The 22,842-nt window shown below is 44.3% G+C and overlaps 1 protein-coding gene across 1 annotated transcript in view; it reads right to left on the bottom strand.

The window, feature by feature from the left end:
* LOC143288216 (pescadillo homolog) overlaps nt 1-22,842 on the bottom strand; it is a 28,193-nt gene that overhangs the window by 3,005 nt on the left and 2,346 nt on the right. Inside the window, exons 2-15 of the mRNA XM_076596563.1 lie at nt 22,174-22,253; nt 21,692-21,845; nt 20,671-20,780; nt 17,939-18,066; nt 17,252-17,295; nt 16,358-16,447; nt 9,336-9,452; nt 8,304-8,366; nt 7,150-7,206; nt 4,999-5,159; nt 4,422-4,547; nt 2,286-2,470; nt 1,392-1,499; nt 425-501 (exon numbers count right to left, since the gene is read on the bottom strand). Of these exons, the coding sequence (XP_076452678.1) occupies nt 425-501; nt 1,392-1,499; nt 2,286-2,470; nt 4,422-4,547; nt 4,999-5,159; nt 7,150-7,206; nt 8,304-8,366; nt 9,336-9,452; nt 16,358-16,447; nt 17,252-17,295; nt 17,939-18,066; nt 20,671-20,780; nt 21,692-21,845; nt 22,174-22,253 (1,500 nt within the window). The remainder of the gene's footprint in view (nt 1-424; nt 502-1,391; nt 1,500-2,285; nt 2,471-4,421; nt 4,548-4,998; nt 5,160-7,149; nt 7,207-8,303; nt 8,367-9,335; nt 9,453-16,357; nt 16,448-17,251; nt 17,296-17,938; nt 18,067-20,670; nt 20,781-21,691; nt 21,846-22,173; nt 22,254-22,842) is intronic.

Below are 22,842 nucleotides of genomic sequence, written 5' to 3' on the forward strand. Positions count from 1 at the left end.
CAGAACTCAGGGACATTGTTGGCTGCGACCTCATGGACACGAACGGCTGCTAGAAGCCACTGGACAGTAGATCTACCTCCGATCTACCACCACACCGGTACGGCTGATTCTACGATAGTGTCTGATGTTGTATGTACGCATGTCCTAAGAATCTTTTCTGTAGAGTTTGTCCTGTTTCACCAACATAGAGTACACTCTCAAATTTCTGACAGTCTGTGATGTTTGACGATTTACATGTCAAGCCAGCTGGAAACTTCCAACAGTGCGTGGAAGGCATCACATCAACATCAGTAAAGCTGTGACGTGCCATCACGGTATACAATAATAATTCACATCCAAGTGGTTGCAGCGAACGCTTACATGAAGACAAAGGGATGACATCAAACACACACTCATCAAAACAAAGGAGTTCAAGTAGTACTACCTTGGCCTTTTTGTTGGCTACAGCAGGCTCTTTGTCCAGCTTCCTCTTTCTCTTTGTTGCCGGTGCTGCCACCACATCTGGAAAAAAGTTACCCACAGCACACCACTTAGCACAACAGTCACCAGTTCTTGGGAGGGATATATACATCAGAAAAGGAAATTTTCTATCTAAAATTACGTTTAAATAACATACTTACCGTGACCCAACTAGTGCAGACTCAGGCAGGGGTCTGACATTCCTGTCCTGTGCAAACTACTATCCGCCTATGCGGAGAAAACGAAAGTACTACGGCTGATAACCTCCGGAAGTAGGTAACCTCCCCTTTGTCCCGCTGGCTAGCGCCCTCTTTTTCTGGCAGTCACATACACACACACACACACACACACAAGCATGTCTACACTTAGAGAGGTGAAGCATCGGCGTAATTATGCCAGCACACACTGCTTCCCACTTTGCGTAGATCACTATCCCTACACCCACACTGCCACCTCCCCGCCCCCCCCCCTACACACACTACCACCCCTGAACACAGTATCCTTACACACACACCAAACAACACACATTCCCCTCCCCTGACCTGTCGCATCTTTGCCACCCCTTCACACACACCGCTATCCTTACACACCCACTCCTAACCCTATATATATATATATATATATATACACACACTTCACTGCCCATACACACCCACACAACCCTACACACACAACCCAACAAAACACTGCTATCCTTACACACACACTCCTAACCCTATATATATATATATATATATATATACACACACACACTTCACTGCCCATACACACACCCACAACCCTACACACACGGCTACCCAACCACACACACACACACACACACCCTTACACACAAATGCACACACACACACACACACACTCCGACCCCTTCTCACATATCACCACCCCAACACACATTCACACCACCCCCGTTCCACACACACACAACTTACTTTCTGTGTCTTCTTCACTTTCGTCTTCTGACTGTTCAACGTCATCACCACCATCGTCATCTTCTTCATCCTCGATGGCCTCATCACTCTCATCCCCGGCGGCAACCTCTGTGACAACAGATCACGTTCATGTTCATCCATCTCACTGGCAACGTTCACTGATCTCATGACAACATCCACAGCGGTGTTCATACATGTTTTTTTCATCCGCGGCTCCTACATATGAACATTTTCCGAACCAAACACAAACTGAATGAAAAATTCATCTGCAGCACGACTGAAGAAAAGAGACTAGAATCAATGATCAGTTTTCACCACTTTCTGTTGTTTTTTCAATCAAAAAAACAAACACATTGAAATCATTGTTACAAGGTACTGGTCGAGAGTTACCAAAAAAATTAAAAGATTCTGTTTTTTAATTGCATTAAACTCTTTGTTGAATGGTACCGGCCAAGGGCTTTTATCAAAATTCAAACACATTTCCAGACCCAGAAGGGCAAAACATATTCCGCCCCCCCCCCACCACCCCTCCAAGACATTTCCAGCCCTGGAATAAAAATGGTTCTCTCATTAATATGCCCTTGACTTTTCCAGACAAGGAAAAGGTTTCTCTCATTAATTTGTCCCTGACTTTTTCAAGATATGGAAAGGATTCTATCATTAATTTGCCCACAACTTTTCCTGATATGGAAATGGTTCTCTCATCAATTTTTCAAGCCCAGGAAACGGTTCTCTCGTTAACTTGCCTACGACTTTCACAACCCTGGAGAAAAAAAAAACAACTCTCAATAATTTGCCTCTACGACTATTTCCCCGGTCTCCCACGATGGGGACGGCACGGCACAGGTAACGGCACGGCCCAACAAAGCCCCGTGCATGACAACCTTCCTTTACCTTCCTCCTCTTGCTGCAGTCGCTTCAGCAGCTTCAGCTTCTCCGGAGGCACGTACTCGCCCTCCTCCTCCTCAACGAAGGGGGACAGGTGGGGGGGCAGCGCGGCCCCCACCACGTAGTCCTTGACCGGCAGACGTCTCCGCGCGTTCACGCTGTCCAGCACCCACTGGGGCTGCACGTAGCTCCTGCCACAGAGCGTCAAAAAGACGTCGTGTTACACGTCAGCATGGCGCATCAACAAGACGCTGCGTTACATGTCAACAAACATTGTGCTACATGTCAACACGGCACCTCAACAAACATGTTACATATCAACAAACATGGTGTTACACATCAACACAGGGCGTTGACAAACGTGTTATGTGTCAACACCTGTCACAGCGTGTTAACAAACGTCGTGTTACACGTCAACACAAGTCAACAAATGTTGTGTTACATGTCAACACAGTACATCAACAAACGCTGTGTTACATGTCAACAACTGTAACAGCACGTCAACAAATGTGTTACATGTCAACAACTGTCGCAGCACTTAAACAAATGTCCCATTCATGTCAACACAGTGCGTCAACAAATGTGTTAAACGTCAACAAAGCACATCAACAAATGTTGTGTTGCATGTCAACACCTGTCTCAGAATGTCAACAAATGTGTTACACGTCAACACAGCATCTCAATAAATGTGTTATGTGTCAATATCTGTCACAGCATGCCAACAAATAGTGTGTTACACGTCAACACGGCACATCAACAAACATTGCGTTACGTGCCAACACCTGTCACAGCACATCAACAAAATGTGTTACATGTCAACACAGCACATCAACAAACATTGCGTTACGTGCCAACACCTGTCACAGCACATCAACAAACTGTGTTACATGTCAACACAGCACATCAACAAACATTGCGTTACGTGCCAACATCTGTCACAGCACATCAACAAACTGTGTTACATGTCAACACAGCACATCAACAAGCGTGTTACATGTCGACACCTATCACAGCATGTCAATAGACATCATGCTACAAGTCAGCACCCTTTTTCAACACATCAACTTTTGTCACAGGACATCTTTGCACATCAACACCCATTTCAACACATCTACACCTGTAACAGTACGTCAACACCTGTCACAGCACATCAACACCTGTCTTTGCACACCAACACCCATTACAACACATCAGCACCCAGCACAACACACTGACATATATCACAGCACATTGATACCTATTATAACACATTGACACCTGCCATAACAAATCAATACTCGTTACAACATGTTAACAACTGTCACAAAAACACCCATTACAACATACTGACACCCGCCATGACACATCAAGACTAATTACAACATGTTAACAACTGTCACAATTTATCAACACCCATCACAACTCACTGACACCTGTCATAACATATCAATACTCATCACAACACACTGACAACATCCCCAACACTCAACACAACATGTTAACAACAGCCACAACAAATCATTACAACACACAGACACCTGACACAGCACGCGTCACAACATGTCAACACCTGACGTGCTCCATCAACACAAATATAACATGTTCACATCAACACCTGACGTGCTCCATCAACACAAATATAACATGTTCACATCAACACCTGACGTGCTCCATCAACACAAATATAACATGTTCACATCAACACCTGTCGTGCTCCATCAACACAAATATAACATGTTCCCATCAACACCTGTCGTGCTCCATCAACACAAATATAACATGTTCACATCAACACCTGACGTGCTCCATCAACACAAATATAACATGTTCACATCAACACCTGACGTGCTCCATCAACACAAATAAAACATGTTCACATCAACACCTGACGTGCTCCATCAACACAAATATAACATGTTCACATCAACACCTGTCGTGCTCCATCAACACAAATAAAACATGCTCACATCAACACCTGTGAAGTCCCCATCACATCAACACAGTAACAACCTGCGTACAGCTGAACCTCTTCTGCCCCATCCCTCCCCCTGTTCCCACCCCAACCTACCCCCGTCCCACCCCCCACCACCCCCCCCTCCATACACAGGAGTCAGACAGGGTGTGCTCCTCCCCACCTGAGCACCAGCTCGTCCCTGCACTCACCTGTTGAAGTGCTGTGACGTCAGTTTTGGGCGGTCCACTATCTGATGGGTGATTCCTTCATCCGTTTCCTGGTAGGTGGCGCCACCGCACACAGTCTCGTCCCATGACACCTGCCCCCCAAACGCCCTTCACACACATACATGGTGATGAACATGACAACTACGGATGCCATTCCAGTGTTATAAAATATGCATTTATAGTGTGTGTGTAATCTTTGTACATTGTACCAAATAGTCAGCAGGATCACATGAAATTTTAATATTTTTTTGACATATGCCCAAAACACAAAGAAATGTGCACATGCACATATACACAAAATCGTAAGTATGTGTAATTAAATCATGTGTACACACTCTCTCTCTCTCTCTCTCACACACACACACACATACACCTGTATACACACACAAAAAACACCACTCACAAAAAACATAACAGATATACATACACCACACGCACACATCCCACTCACTAAAACGCACACAACGCACAAAAACACACCCCACTCACTGAAACACACACACAACACACAACAAATACCAGACACACACACACATACCCCCCTGCCCCTCGCCCTCACCTGATAATGAAGGTGAAGCTCTCACGAGGCACCTCCCGACTGAGGAAGAACTTGCATGAGGCGAAGAGCGAGGTCAGGTCCCTCAACTCCTGCAGCTGTACCCGCGCCTGGTCCACCTGGTCGGGGTTGTCCCCGTCCTCAAACCGGTCCGGCTCCGCCTCCTGTCAGGGAGGAGGGCAGCAGAATGGTTAACACTTATGTCACTTGAGGCAACATGATTCTTCTTCTTCTTCTGCGTTCGTGGGCTTCAACTCTCATGTTTACTCGTATATACGCGAGTGGGTTTTTTACATGTATGACCGTTTTTACCCCGCCATGTAGGCAGCCATACTCCGTTTTCGGGGATGTGCATGCTGGGTATGTTCTTGTTTCCATAACCCACCGAACGCTGACATGGATTACAGGATCTTTAACGTGCGTATTTGATCTTATGCTTGAGCATACACATGAAGGGGGTTCAGGCACTGGCAGGTCTGCACATATGTTGACCTGGGAGATCGTAAAAATCTCCACCCTTTACCCACCAGGCGCCGTCACTGTGATTCGAACCCGAGACCCTCAGATTGAAAGTCCAACGCTTTAACCATTCGGCTATGGCGCCCGTCGCAACATGATTCAACAGTAGGGGTTTGCTACTGAAGGCGACGCCTGCCGACAAAACTATTAGAGTGACTTCCCATAACGCTCTTCCCTGCCCTGAATCGCACAAAGTCAGAATGTTTACGTAAGGTGAAAGGTAAGTCCTTCACCATCAGCCTCGATATTCTACTGCCCTTGTTTTTGAACCAGACATGTTATTTTCACAGCGTGTTTTGACAGCAAATGAAGCAAGCTAAACTGCGATCGCTCAACACTCGCTATGGACACTCTACCTCATACTTTTAACAGAATTTTGGCTTCACATCAGTACCCTTAGCTGAAACTGTAAATATTATGGATGAAAATCCAAACTCTGAGTTCACTGCTGACTGTGACTCAGGGGAAGAATTTGACGGTAGTGCCGATTCAAAATTCAACCCAAAATGATGCAACTGACACTGACAGCACTGACAAAGAGGAAGACAGCTGTTCACGGAAAAGGCAGCCTGTTACTGCTTCAAGCGGGGTGCACTGTGCGAAGATAAAAATCAATTTCATAAAAATTACTGACAAAATGCAACAATCTCGTTGCATTCACATAAAGAAAAAAATGAGCGAGATTGACTGAGTGGTTCCAAAGAGTTTGAGTTATGCTGCTGATCAGGCAACTACCTAGCAAGTGTGGTGTAGCATATATGGATTACGGGCGCAATAGCCGAATGGTTAAAGCGTTGGACTTTCAATCTGAGAGTCCCGGGTTCAAATCTAGGTGGTACCTGGTAGGTAAAGGGTGCAGATTTTTCCGATCTCCCTGGTCAGCATATGTGCAGACCTGCCAGTGCCTGAACACCCTTCGTGTGTATACACACGCAGAAGATCAAAAACACACGTTAAAGATCCTGAAATCCATGTCAGCGTTTGGTAGGTTATGGAAACAAGAACATACCCAGCATGCACACCCCTGAAAATGGAGTATGGCTGCCTACACGGCGGGGTTAAATAAACAAAAACATTAGATGTTAATGTTTGAGTGTGTATGTGTGCGTGCCTGAAATCTTATTGAATGGTACAGGAAACGAATGATGAGCGCCCAATGGCAGCAGTCAGTCGGCTCTACCCAGGTAGGCAGCCTGTTGTGCAAATGACCCCGTGTTTGTAAAGCACTTATATAAGTATCATATCAATCAATCAGTTTGACTGAACGCAGTGAGGATTCCTTGAGAAACTGAAACTGAAAACCTGTCAATGTCAGTTCCACACACACATATGCACGCACGCACGCACGCACACACACACACACACACACACACGCACAGATCCATATACCTTCTTTCTCTTCTCTCCGTACCTTACATTTTAAACGAGCTCCCTCTTTTGTTGCACTCAGCTGTCTCAAGACTGGCCATAAAATCTTTTTCCAAAATACACTCCCTCCCTGCCCCCCACCACCATGTCCTTGAAAAAGCAGATGAAAAAGATGATGTAAGAGAAGGAGGAGTGTAAAAAAGAACGAAAGAAAAAGTGAGGGAGGGAAGGAGGAAGGGTAACACAGGACACAAACACCACACTCACCTCCTCCACCACGTCTCCCCCCGCACTGAGAAGCGTGTGTGTCAGGGCCTCCAGTTTCTGTCAACATCAACAAAATCAACTCAACATCAATACAGGAACACATCATCCACATGAACACATCATCCATGCCAACACATCAACTCAACATCAACACAGGTACACATAATCCACATCAACACAACACAGGAACATGTAATCCATACGAACATCAATCAATGCATCGACTCAGCATCAACACATTCAGACTACATGTTATAAATTCTTAACACTACATGAATGTTCACTCATTAACACTATGTGTTATAAATTCTTAACACTACATCAATGTTCACTCATTCACACTCTGTGTTATAAATTCTCAACACTACATATCAATGTTCACTCATTCACACTATGTATCATAAGAACTTAACACTACACATAAATGTTCACTCATTCACACTATGTATCATAAGAACTTAACACTACACATAAATGTTCACTCATTCACACTCTGTGTTATAAATTCTTAACACTACATCAATGTTCACTCATTCACACTATGTGTCATAAGAACTTAACACTACACATAAATGTTCACTCATTCACACTCTGTGTTATAAATTCTCAACACTACACATAAATGTTCACTCATTCACACTATGTATCATAAGAACTTAACACTACACACAAATGTTCACTCATTCACACTATGTATCATAAGAACTTAACACTACACATAAACATTCTCTCGTTTACACTATGCATCATAAGAACTAACACTACACACAACTGTTCTCTCATTCACACTGTGCATCATAAGAACTTAACACTACACATAAACGTTCTCTCGTTCACCCTATGCATCATAAGAACTTAACACTACACACAACTGTTCTCTCATTCACACTATGCATCATAAGAACTTAACACTACACATAAACGTTCTCTCGTTCACCCTATGCATCATAAGAACTTAACACTACACATAAACGTTCTCTCATTCACCCTATGCATCGTAAGAACTTAACACTACACATAAACGTTCTCTCGTTCACACTATGCATCATAAGAACTTAACACTACACATAAACGTTCTCTCATTCACACTATGAATCGTAAGAACTTGACACTACACACAAACGTTCTCTCGTTCACCCTGTACACTGACATACCTCCAGTTTTTCTTCCCGTGTCGCTGTGACCTCGTCCCCATCCTCATCCAGTTTGACCGCCAGCTGGAGAAAAAAAACAAAAAAAGCACAAATAACTGTCATGTGATAATGTATTACTACTGATCACTGTCATGTGATAATGTATTACTACTGATCATAGTCATGTGATAATGTATTACTACTGATCATAGTCATGTGATAATGTATTACTACTGATCATAGCAATGTGATAATGTATTACTACTGATCATAGTACATTCATATAGCATTTTCAAACCTAAAATGTCAAATATTATGGTAAAGTTAAAAAATCTTCTTTTTTTTTTAAATTACAGTATGGTGTTCCAAAATAAGTCTGCCAGGTCAGCAGTGTCCTCTTCCACATAGCAGGCATATGATATATATATATATATAATATGTTTAGTGGGCGCACTGCAGTAACAAGGGTCAACACTTATCCATTTGGCAACTTTGTAGATTCAGTTCAGCTCAGTTACTCAAGGAGGCGTCACTGCATTTGGACGAATCCATGTATGCTACACCACATCTGCTAATGCAGAACCATCCACCTGAAGATCTAGTTATCAGCCCCATCCACATGTAATATGCGGCTTCTGTTCAAACGTGTGTGTGTGTGTGTGTGTGTGTAAGAGAGAGAGAGAGAGGGAGAGAGAGAGAGAGAGAGTGTATGTGTGTGTGTGTGCGTGCATGCATATGTGTGTGTGTGTGCAGTGTGTGCATGTGTGAGTATGCACAAGTTTTTGTATTGATATGCACTTGTATGTATCTTAATTTCTACTGTATATGTGTTTGTGTATGATTTTCGATTTCTGTTCCTACCTTGTTTGTACTATCCCACCCCAATATTCCTTGTGACCCCGGTACGCTTGGTTATAAAGACATATACTATTCTATTCTATTCTATTCTAAGTAGATGCCTGACCAGCAGCATAACCCAGCATGCTTAGTCAGACACTGAGGGGGGAAAACAACAACAAAAAGAGAAAGAAAGAGCAGTGATCTGCGGCTGACCTTGGGCGGGTAGTGGAGGTTGATGGAGGTGAACAGCTTGAAGTTGATGAACTTCAGCATGGTGGTGTAGAACTGGATGAAGGTGGACATGATCTTGTAGTCCACGTCTGTCGGGTGCTGCACACACACAGGGACCGCCACAGTTATCACCACACTACACACTGGGATACACGATGCAATGTCACCGCCGCATGGCACACTGTGACACACAACACACTGGGTCACACTACACACTGTGTCACACAACACACTGGGTCACACAACACACTGGGTCACACAACACACTGGGTCACACAACACACTGGGTCACACAACACACTGTGACACACAACATAACAGCACCACCACACAACACACTGTGACACAACATAACAACACCACCACACAACACACACAGTGACACACAACATAACAACACCACCACACAACACACTGTGACACACAACATAACAACACCACCACACAACACACTGTGACACACAACATAACAACACCACCACACAACACACTGTGACACACAACATAACAGCACCACCACACAACACACTGTGACACAACATAACAACACCACCACACAACACACACACTGTGACACACAACATAACAGCACCACCACACAACACACTGTGACACAACATAACAACACCACCACACAACACACACACTGTGACACACAACATAACAGCACCACCACACAACACACTGTGACACAACATAACAACACCACCACACAACACACACACTGTGACACACAACATAACAGCACCACCACACAACACACTGTGACACACAACATAACAGCACCACCACACAACACACTGTGACACACAACATAACAGCACCACCACACAACACACACACTGTGACACACAACATAACAACACCACCACACACACACACTGTGACACACAACACACAGGGACACACAACATACTGGGACACCGAACACTGGCATAATGTGACCTTTTTTTTTTTTTTTAAAGTAATCTTTTTTATCATTAATGATTATAGTCTGCAGATTACATTCAAGGGGAACAAAGAACCAGTCAGCCAGACCTGATTATATCCACTTGCACACACGCACACACACACACACACACACACACACAAACAACAACAACGGAAACGTGACCCATGCACCTCACCACACCATACCACATAGTCACACACACACACACACACACACACACACACACAGCACAAACTGAAAACCAAGCATAGCAAAACAGACGCACACACCAGACCCACAGACAGTGAGGCGGACAGACTGACAGACAAACAGACTGCATCAAACACACCTCATGGCGGACAGACTGACAGACAAACAGACTGCATCAAACACACCTCATGGCGGACAGACTGACAGAGAAACAGACTGCATCAAACACACCTCATGGTGGACAGACTGACAGACAAACAGACTGCATCAAACACACCTCATGGCGGACAGACTGACAGACAAACAGACTGCATCAAACACACCTCATGCCGGACAGACTGACAGACAAACAGACTGCATCAAACACACCTCATGGCGGACAGACTGACAGACAAACAGACTGCATCAAACACACCTCATGGCGGACAGACTGACAGAGAAACACTGCATCAAACACACCTCATGGCGGACAGACTGACAGAGAAACACTGCATCAAACACACCTCATGGCGGACAGACTGACAGACAAACACTGCATCAAACACACCCCATGGCGGACAGACTGACAGAGAAAAACACTGCATCAAACACACCTCATGGCGGACAGACTGACAGACAAACAGACTGCATCAAACACACCTCATGGCGGACAGACTGACAGAGAAACACTGCATCAAACACACCTCATGGCAGACAGACTGACAGACAAACAGACTGCATCAAACACACCTCATGGCGGACAGACTGACAGACAAACAGACTGCATCAAACACACCTCATGGCGGACAGACTGACAGACAAACAGACTGCATCAAACACACCTCATGGCGGACAGACTGACAGACAAACAGACTGCATCAAACACACCTCATGGCGGACAGACTGACAGACAAACAGACTGCATCAAACACACCTCATGGCGGACAGACTGACAGACAAACAGACTGCATCAAACACACCTCATGGCGGACAGACTGACAGACAAACAGACTGCATCAAACACACCTCATGGCGGACAGACTGACAGACAAACAGACTGCATCAAACACACCTCATGGCGGACAGACTGACAGACAAACAGACTGCATCAAACACACCTCATGGCGGACAGACTGACAGACAAACAGACTGCATCAAACACACCTCATGGCGGACAGACTGACAGACAAACAGACTGCATCAAACACACCTCATGGCGGACAGACTGACAGACAAACAGACTGCATCAAACACACCTCATGGCGGACAGACTGACAGACAAACAGACTGCATCAAACACACCTCATGGCGGACAGACTGACAGACAAACAGACTGCATCAAACACACCTCATGGCGGACAGACTGACAGACAAACAGACTGCATCAAACACACCTCATGGCGGACAGACTGACAGACAAACAGACTGCATCAAACACACCTCATGGCGGACAGACTGACAGACAAACAGACTGCATCAAACACACCTCATGGCGGACAGACTGACAGACAAACAGACTGCATCAAACACACCTCATGGCGGACAGACTGACAGACAAACAGACTGCATCAAACACACCTCATGGCGGACAGACTGACAGAGAAAACACTGCATCAAACACACCTCATGGCGGACAGACTGACAGACAAACAGACTGCATCAAACACACCTCATGGCGGACAGACTGACAGAGAAAAACACTGCATCAAACACACCTCATGGCGGACAGACTGACAGACAAACAGACTGCATCAAACACACCTCATGGCGGACAGACTGACAGACAAACAGACTGCATCAAACACACCTCATGGCGGACAGACTGACAGAGAAAAACACTGCATCAAACACACCTCATGGCGGACAGACTGACAGAGAAAACACTGCATCAAACACACCTCATGGCGGACAGACTGACAGACAAACAGACTGCATCAAACACACCTCATGGCGGACAGACTGACAGACAAACAGACTGCATCAAACACACCTCATGGCGGACAGACTGACAGACAAACAGACTGCATCAAACACACCTCATGGCGGACAGACTGACAGACAAACAGACTGCATCAAACACACCTCATGGCGGACAGACTGACAGAGAAACAGACTGCATCAAACACACCTCATGGCGGACAGACTGACAGACAAACAGACTGCATCAAACACACCTCATGGCGGACAGACTGACAGACAAACAGACTGCATCAAACACACCTCATGGCGGACAGACTGACAGACAAACAGACTGCATCAAACACACCTCATGGCGGACAGACTGACAGAGAAACACTGCATCAAACACACCTCATGGCGGACAGACTGACAGACAAACAGACTGCATCAAACACACCTCATGGCGGACAGACTGACAGACAAACAGACTGCATCAAACACACCTCATGGCGGACAGACTGACAGACAAACAGACTGCATCAAACACACCTCATGGCGGACAGACTGACAGACAAACAGACTGCATCAAACACACCTCATGGCGGACAGACTGACAGAGAAACACTGCATCAAACACACCTCATGGCGGACAGACTGACAGACAAACAGACTGCATCAAACACACCTCATGGTGGACAGACTGACAGACAAACAGACTGCATCAAACACACCTCATGGTGGACAGACTGACAGACAAACAGACTGCATCAAACACACCTCATGGCGGACAGACTGACAGACAAACAGACTGCATCAAACACACCTCATGGCGGACAGACTGACAGACAAACAGACTGCATCAAACACACCTCATGGCGGACAGACTGACAGACAAACAGACTGCATCAAACACACCTCATGGTGGACAGACTGACAGACAAACAGACTGCATCAAACACACCTCATGGCGGACAGACTGACAGACAAACAGACTGCATCAAACACACCTCATGGTGGACAGACTGACAGACAAACAGACTGCATCAAACACACCTCATGGTGGACAGACTGACAGACAAACAGACTGCATCAAACACACCTCATGGCGGACAGACTGACAGACAAACAGACTGCATCAAACACACCTCATGGTGGACAGACTGACAGACAAACAGACTGCATCAAACACACCTCATGGTGGACAGACTGACAGACAAACAGACTGCATCAAACACACCTCATGGCGGACAGACTGACAGACAAACAGACTGCATCAAACACACCTCATGGCGGACAGACTGACAGACAAACAGACTGCATCAAACACACCTCATGGCGGACAGACTGACAGACAAACAGACTGCATCAAACACACCTCATGGTGGACAGACTGACAGACAAACAGACTGCATCAAACACACCTCATGGCGGACAGACTGACAGACAAACAGACTGCATCAAACACACCTCATGGCGGACAGACTGACAGACAAACAGACTGCATCAAACACACCTCATGGCGGACAGACTGACAGAGAAACACTGCATCAAACACACCTCATGGCGGACAGACTGACAGACAAACAGACTGCATCAAACACACCTCATGGCGGACAGACTGACAGACAAACAGACTGCATCAAACACACCTCATGGCGGACAGACTGACAGACAAACAGACTGCATCAAACACACCTCATGGTGGACAGACTGACAGACAAACAGACTGCATCAAACACACCTCATGGCGGACAGACTGACAGAGAAAAACACTGCATCAAACACACCTCATGGCGGACAGACTGACAGACAAACAGACTGCATCAAACACACCTCATGGTGGACAGACTGACAGACAAACAGACTGCATCAAACACACCTCATGGCGGACAGACTGACAGAGAAAAACACTGCATCAAACACACCTCATGGCGGACAGACTGACAGAGAAAAACACTGCATCAAACACACCTCATGGCGGACAGACTGACAGAAAAACACTGCATCAAACACACCTCATGGCGGACAGACTGACAGACAAACAGACTGCATCAAACACACCTCATGGCGGACAGACTGACAGACAAACAGACTGCATCAAACACACCTCATGGCGGACAGACTGACAGAGAAAAACACTGCATCAAACACACCTCATGGTGGACAGACTGACAGACAAACAGACTGCATCAAACACACCTCATGGCGGACAGACTGACAGAGAAACACTGCATCAAACACACCTCATGGCGGACAGACTGACAGACAAACAGACTGCATCAAACACACCTCATGGCGGACAGACTGACAGAGAAAAACACTGCATCAAACACACCTCATGGCGGACAGACTGACAGAAAAACACTGCATCAAACACACCTCATGGCGGACAGACTGACAGACAAACAGACTGCATCAAACACACCTCATGGCGGACAGACTGACAGACAAACAGACTGCATCAAACACACCTCATGGCGGACAGACTGACAGACAAACAGACTGCATCAAACACACCTCATGGCGGACAGACTGACAGAGAAAAACACTGCATCAAACACACCTCATGGCGGACAGACTGACAGAGAAAAACACTGCATCAAACACACCTCATGGCGGACAGACTGACAGACAAACAGACTGCATCAAACACACCTCATGGCGGACAGACTGACAGACAAACAGACTGCATCAAACACACCTCATGGCGGACAGACTGACAGACAAACAGACTGCATCAAACACACCTCATGGCGGACAGACTGACAGACAAACAGACTGCATCAAACACACCTCATGGCGGACAGACTGACACAGAAACAGACTGCATCAAACACACCTCATGGCGGACAGACTGACAGACAAACAGACTGCATCAAACACACCTCATGGCGGACAGACTGACAGACAAACAGACTGCATCAAACACACCTCATGGCGGACAGACTGACAGACAAACAGACTGCATCAAACACACCTCATGGCGGACAGACTGACAGAGAAACACTGCATCAAACACACCTCATGGCGGACAGACTGACAGACAAACAGACTGCATCAAACACACCTCATGGCGGACAGACTGACAGACAAACAGACTGCATCAAACACACCTCATGGCGGACAGACTGACAGACAAACAGACTGCATCAAACACACCTCATGGCGGACAGACTGACAGACAAACAGACTGCATCAAACACACCTCATGGCGGACAGACTGACAGAGAAACACTGCATCAAACACACCTCATGGCGGACAGACTGACAGAGAAACAGACTGCATCAAACACACCTCATGGCGGACAGACTGACAGACAAACAGACTGCATCAAACACACCTCATGGCGGACAGACTGACAGACAAACAGACTGCATCAAACACACCTCATGGCGGACAGACTGACAGAGAAAAACACTGCATCAAACACACCTCATGGCGGACAGACTGACAGACAAACAGACTGCATCAAACACACCTCATGGCGGACAGACTGACAGACAAACAGACTGCATCAAACACACCTCATGGCGGACAGACTGACAGACAAACAGACTGCATCAAACACACCTCATGGTGGACAGACTGACAGACAAACAGACTGCATCAAACACACCTCATGGCGGACAGACTGACAGACAAACAGACTGCATCAAACACACCTCATGGCGGACAGACTGACAGACAAACAGACTGCATCAAACACACCTCATGGCGGACAGACTGACAGAGAAACAGACTGCATCAAACACACCTCATGGCGGACAGACTGACAGAGAAAAACACTGCATCAAACACACCTCATGGCGGACAGACTGACAGACAAACAGACTGCATCAAACACACCTCATGGCGGACAGACTGACAGACAAACAGACTGCATCAAACACACCTCATGGCGGACAGACTGACAGACAAACAGACTGCATCAAACACACCTCATGGCGGACAGACTGACAGACAAACAGACTGCACGAAACACACCTCATGGCCAAACTTGTGGGGGACGATCCAGGTGACTGTCTCTCCAGAAATGTCCGCCTGGTAGTACACACCTTTGATGGAGTAAAACACCTGAAAACCATTCAGCTACATCAGTATTTGTTCAGGCATGTATCTACTCTTAACATTTAAAACAAAATATATTCATATTTGTTGCATATACTGATATAGCCTTGCCAAAACAAGGCCTTTTTAGGACTGGATAACTCAAAACATCAATTCCACAGAACCTGAAAAAAATACACAATATAAAAACCACAACAACAAAACAGCTGAAAAGAAAGTCAGGTGCAAGAACAGTCCCATTCATGCACACACATCTAAAACATGCCTCTGATAATGATATTCCATCCATTTTGGGCCGGATTATTCAAAAGGAAACAAAACAACATCTAAGCATTTTATGTTTTTTGTCTCTATACATATTGAATGACTGTGATTTTTGTGTATTTTTATGTGTTTTACACCACAAAGGAATTTTTCTTGTTGAGATAATAAAGTATTCTGTATTCTGTAACTAACCAGACATACACATGCAAACTTGTAACCACACATACCTGAAACCATACAACACTCACACACCCACACCTGTCACCACACTCAAACTGCTAAAAACATATGAACATGAAATTGTCCACACACGCATACACAAGCACACACACACACACAAACATGATGAACACACACAGGCACAGAGTGACACAAACACACACACACACACAAACATGATGAACACACACACGCACAGAGTGACACAAACACACACATACAAACATGAACACACACACGCACAGAGTGACACAAACACACACACATACAAACATGAACACACACACAAACACACATAGCATGACCAATCAGAGAGGAGGACAGTACCTTTCTCAGGGATCTGGAGGCCATCACATACTGCTGAAACTCCACTGAAACAGACACACACACACAGCGCTCTTCAGGTCACATCACACCTGAATGGTCAGAAACAATAATGCTACTTTAACCCCTTGGACTCCTGCTGACAGGTATGCTCATCAGTGACGGCTATCATTTCATCATCAGAAAAACTGAGTCTACAAGTCAGGATGGTAGTCACCGTTTTTATTTGGACTTTCCTTCTCCTGGGATTGCATTACTTTTGTTCAGTAAAATCAGTTTCACCACTTAAAAGGTACACACGAAAAATAGGACTTGCGATTCAGATTCATGCTACACTGACCTCACTTCACCATGGTTCAGCAGCTACAGGTTTAAACAAAGTGTGTGATGATCTCAAATTCAACATGTTCAGTGAAAATTTCCATTAACGCCTCCATGTAACACCGCCTTCCCATGTTACCTGTCCATAATACTAAACCATTCAGAGAACAACGCTTGCACAATCAAATCATCATTTAACACAGCTGCCCAACTGACAACACTAGATGTTAACTTGAAGTATTATGATCATATTACTTCTTTTTAATTTTTTTTTAAAGTAAATTTATGTGTAGTTCATCTTGTCTGTTGCCATTCTATCATTTTTTTAAAGTAAATTTACGTACAGTTCATCTGTTGCCAATTACTTACCTGTCAGTCGACGACACTCGTGCACCATCTCCACCTGTGTGCGCTTTGTGGCAGGGAAGTTAGCAAAGGTAAAACACAGGGTCAGGGCATCGTCAAGATCTCTGACCGCATCTGTGAATGAGGGGTACCTGGGTGCCCGACACACAGAACAGGGTACATAAGTCAGAAATGAAATGGCAAATTAATAAATCACATGTCTGAAAATCAGCTGAAATCCATTCCAAAACAAAACCCAAAAAAAGACGAAAAAGAACCTCAAAAGAAAACAAAATGAAACACTTAACAGATATTACAGATTTGCACCTCTCAGAACAAGACTGGTAAATACTTGTTGTGCTGAATCAGAAAATGTTCAGTGTACCTGCAGCTTTAAGGTCTGGTGGTTTGTTTCATTTCAAGTGTTTGCTGAAAAAAGCAACAACAACAAAAAACCCAATCATTTATTCACTTTGAGCAAAAAGGTGTCATTAGTTCAACTCATGTAGGACATTGCTCCGCCAGGGGCCGTATTCAATAGACCATCGTGGCTGTGAGTAAATGTGTACCTACAGGTTTTCTGCCTGAGGCAAGGCAAACTACCCAAGTGTAAGCAATAGCCGGTGTTCAGGAACACAATGGCCTAACCACGGGTCTACAAACCCAAAGGCAATTTACCCCTACTATCTGCCAAGGGTGACAGCCCACAAAGCAGAGGTAAATATGTTGAATTGTTTTGCTGGTTTTTTGCTTTTTTTTTTTTTTTAAAGGAAAACAGGCATTTTTTTGAGAGACTGTGTCTTGAATATGGCCCCTGGTACTTTGATCTTATCCTTTGTTCACTTGGCAGTCAAAAATGACGTACTGAGACTGACAGACATCATTACATTCCATATGACTTACATATGTTGATGTGAAGTGAGTACACTTGCAGACGATAAATAATGGAATGCCCAAAATTTGCAGTTTGTTGAAATTCGTTCATTCCAAAGAAATATTTGAATCCGAACTCCATTATCTTATTTTCACAACTAGCGGAAAAGCAGGGAGGACAATGTGTTAGAATGCGAAAGTGACCCCCAGGTTCAACAAGTTGCTGACTCTCATCAATGCTTTGCCACTGGCATGCTTTTTGTTTGTTTGTTCTTTTGTTTCACATTGTGGTGCAGTGTAAAAGAACATGCGCACAAGGGAATCCGCAGGATTTCTAATTATAGACGATGTGTTGGCTGCCTGAGTGCACCGCATGTGTCTTGAATATAAAGAAAACTACCCGTGGGTCCCTACCATATCAAAGGCAACTTGCCTGAGGGCAAAATGAATGTCTTGAACATGGCCCCATTATGCTACTTGCCTGAGGGCAAAATGAATGTCTTGAACATGGCCCCATTACGCTACTTGCCTGAGGGCAAAATGAATGTCTTGAACACGGCCCCATTATGCTACTTGCCTGAGGGCAAAATGAATGTCTTGAACATGGCCCCATAACGCTAATTGCCTGAGGGCAAAATGAATGTCTTGAACATGGCCCCATTATGCTACTTGCCTGAGGGCAAAATGAATGTCTTGAACACAGCCCCATTATGCTACTTGCCTGAGGGCAAAATGAATGTCTTGAACATGGCCCCATTATGCTACTTGCCTGAGGGCAAAATGAATGTCTTGAACATGGCCCCATTACGCTAATTGCCTGAGGGCAAAATGAATGTCTTGAACATGGCCCCATTATGCTACTTGCCTGAGGGCAAAATGAATGTCTTGAACATGGCCCCATTACGCTAATTGCCTGAGGGCAAAATGAATGTCTTGAACATGGCCCCATAACGCTAATTGCCTGAGGGCAAAATGAATGTCTTGAACATGGCCCCATTATGCTACTTGCCTGAAGGCAAAATGAATGTCTTGAACATGGCCCCATTATGCTACTTGCCTGAAGGCAAAATGAATGTCTTGAACACGGCCCCATTATGTTACTTGCCTGAGGGCAAAATGAATGTCTTGAACACGGCCCCATTATGTTACTTGCCTGAGGGCAAACTGAATGTCTTGAACACAGCCCCATTATGCTACTTGCCTGAAGGCAAAATGAATGTCTTGAACACAGCCCCATTATGCTACTTGCCTGAGGGCAAACTGAATGTCTTGAACACAGCCCCATTATGCTGCTTGCCTGAAGGCAAAATGAATGTCTTGAACACAGCCCCATTATGCTACTTGCCTGAGGGCAAAATGAATGTCTTGAACATGGCCCCATTATGCTGCTTGCCTGAAGGCAAAATGAATGTCTTGAACACAGCCCCAGTATGCTCCTTGCCTGAGGGCAAACTGAATGTCTTGAACACAGGCCCATTATGCTGCTTGCCTGAAGGCAAAATGAATGTCTTGAACACGGCCCCATTATGCTACTTGCCTGAGGCTGCCAGGAAAGATCAGTCAGAAAATTGATAATGGGACAAAAAACACCAATGTGATTTTTTCAGTCTGAGACTGGCCCAAATCTTGGCATTATGATAGGACACAGATTAAGCTTTAGTGAAGACACTTGCTGCATCAAATCCTCAATTAGTTAAAATCTAAACAAATTTAATGAAAAGGTAAGATTAAGCTTTGGTGTAGACACTTTCTGCATCAAATCCTCAAAACGTTAAAACCTAAACAAATTATGGAAAGGTACTGGTCAAGCATTTGTGACCCTGTCCATGTAGCGATGCACATGCGAAACAATGCAGAGTATTCAGAGATGGATGAGAACTCACCTTTCTTTGACGATTCTGTCCAGGGTGTATTTTGGTTTGTTGGACCGTATGCGTGTGGCAGCATTTATGTTTCTTTTCTGGATGGCTTTTTTCAGTCGGCGGTTAAAGTGCTAGAGGACAGACAAAGAACACTTTAAATTTAATCTTTTATCACCGTTCCCATTTTGAATTGCACATTCTGTGTGTGTGTGTGTGTGTGTGTGTGTGTGTGTGTGTGTGTGTGTGTGTGTGTGCATGTGTATATATGTGTGCGCGCGTGTGTGTGCGCGTGCGTGTATGTGCATGTTCCATCTTTTTCAATTTTTTGTGTCTGTGTGTGCATGCATGTTATACGTGTGTGAGCATATATGCGTGTCTGTGTCAGTGTTTTTTTCTGCACATTTGTGTGCATATATTATATGTGCATGTCTGTCTTCCTTGACATGTGTGCATATGTGTTTATAACCATAATAAGCATGTATGTTTGTGCATTTCTTTTCAATCGCCAAAGACGTGGAACAAGCTCCCTGATAACCTCCGTCATTCTGATTCCCTCGCATCTTTTAAATCTCGTCTCAAAACTCACCTTTTCCCTCAGCAATAAGTTCAATTGTGGCAGGTCCACAACTACATGCATGTATATGAATGTGTATTGTGTGTGCGTGTGTCTATGTAAGTTTGTGCCTGCCTATGTGTGCGTATGTGTTAGGGTAGCTGTTAGATACACATGTATGTTAAAATGTATGTATGCAGTGTGTGTGTGTGTGTGTGTGTGTGTGTGTGTGTGTGTGTGTGCGCGCGCGCGCGTGTGTGTGTGTGTGTGGTCACATTTTGGTGTGTGTATGTAACATAGATATAATGTTTTATGTTATCAAAAGCGTTTTTGTAAAGCACCTAGAGCAGATTTCTGGATAGTGTGCTATATAAGTATCCATTATTATTATTATATCAGAAAGAGAGAGTATTTTTTGTGTGTACATGACATACTGACACACACACACACACACTCACACACTGTCACTAGTCACAGACGGAGGCTCACCTTCAGTTCTCTGAACTTGGCGATGAGGGGTTCGTGCAGCAGGAACTGAATGTCCTTGACGTGGTAGTAGGTCTTGGGGGCGGTGCTGCCCCGGCCCACCTTCTTCTTGTGCCGTGGCTCCTGGGGATACACCCCCTTCAGGATGCACAGGCGCCTGAAAACAATCCCATTTTTCTCCCTCTCACTTGTTCCATGTCTCATTTATTATACTTAATACTTTCTCATTTACTGACTTAGGAAAAAAAACAAAAAAAGAGAAGATTTTTATACGATGCTTACACTTTTCAGTTACAGTATTTTGACTTAGAGTTGAGTTACATCAAATAATCTCAATGTGAAGCTTGCCCTAATCACAGAATGCTTTTCTCACTTGCACAGATCATGGTTTTCTCACATTCAGATACTTTTCACTTGCTTACCACCACCTTTATCCAAGATGAGATTAAAAATTAAGTGTGTGGGTAACAACTGATTTCTCTTACCTGAAGTCTGCCAGAGTCAACTGCAGCTTTTTTATGGCACTGTTTCGTGTGATGTACGTTGTGGCTGCACCCCGCTCATACTGATAAACACACAAACATTATAATAAATTGAATAATAATCATTATTATCATAATCATTACACAGTTATACACACACGAAGCCTATATTATTTACTTCAGTCTTTACAGTTCAGTGGTTGTATCAAAAAAATCATAACCAGAAAAAATCTTGACTATAATTAGTTGCAAGTTAACACATAGGAATGAATTACATACATAACCATTTATAACATGTTTCTATGAGTATAAAGTCAAATTATAAGTAAACAGATAAATAAAATTCAATGCACAAATAAAAAGAATAGACCAGAATATGTCCTTATTACCAAGTGTACCGGGGTCACAAGGAATATAAATTTCAACAGGTCAGTCTGTGCTGTAAATGTCAATTATGTATCCTGTTAAATACTGGGAAATCTAATTCTAAAGCAAGAACTTTACTAGTTTACAGTTTAACAGCAATCAAAATGTCACTTTATATAATAAAAAAAAATAACATTTCAGTTTCAAGTTTTAGCTAGTTCAGCAACAATAAAAATTCATACCCACATCTAAAAAAAAAAAAGAATAAAAATAAATAAATAAATAAGCATGAACAGGGAAGATCAT

This window comes from Babylonia areolata, chromosome 12, assembly GCF_041734735.1.
Source record: "Babylonia areolata isolate BAREFJ2019XMU chromosome 12, ASM4173473v1, whole genome shotgun sequence".
In the NCBI taxonomy this organism is placed as follows: Eukaryota; Metazoa; Mollusca; class Gastropoda; order Neogastropoda; family Buccinidae; genus Babylonia; species Babylonia areolata.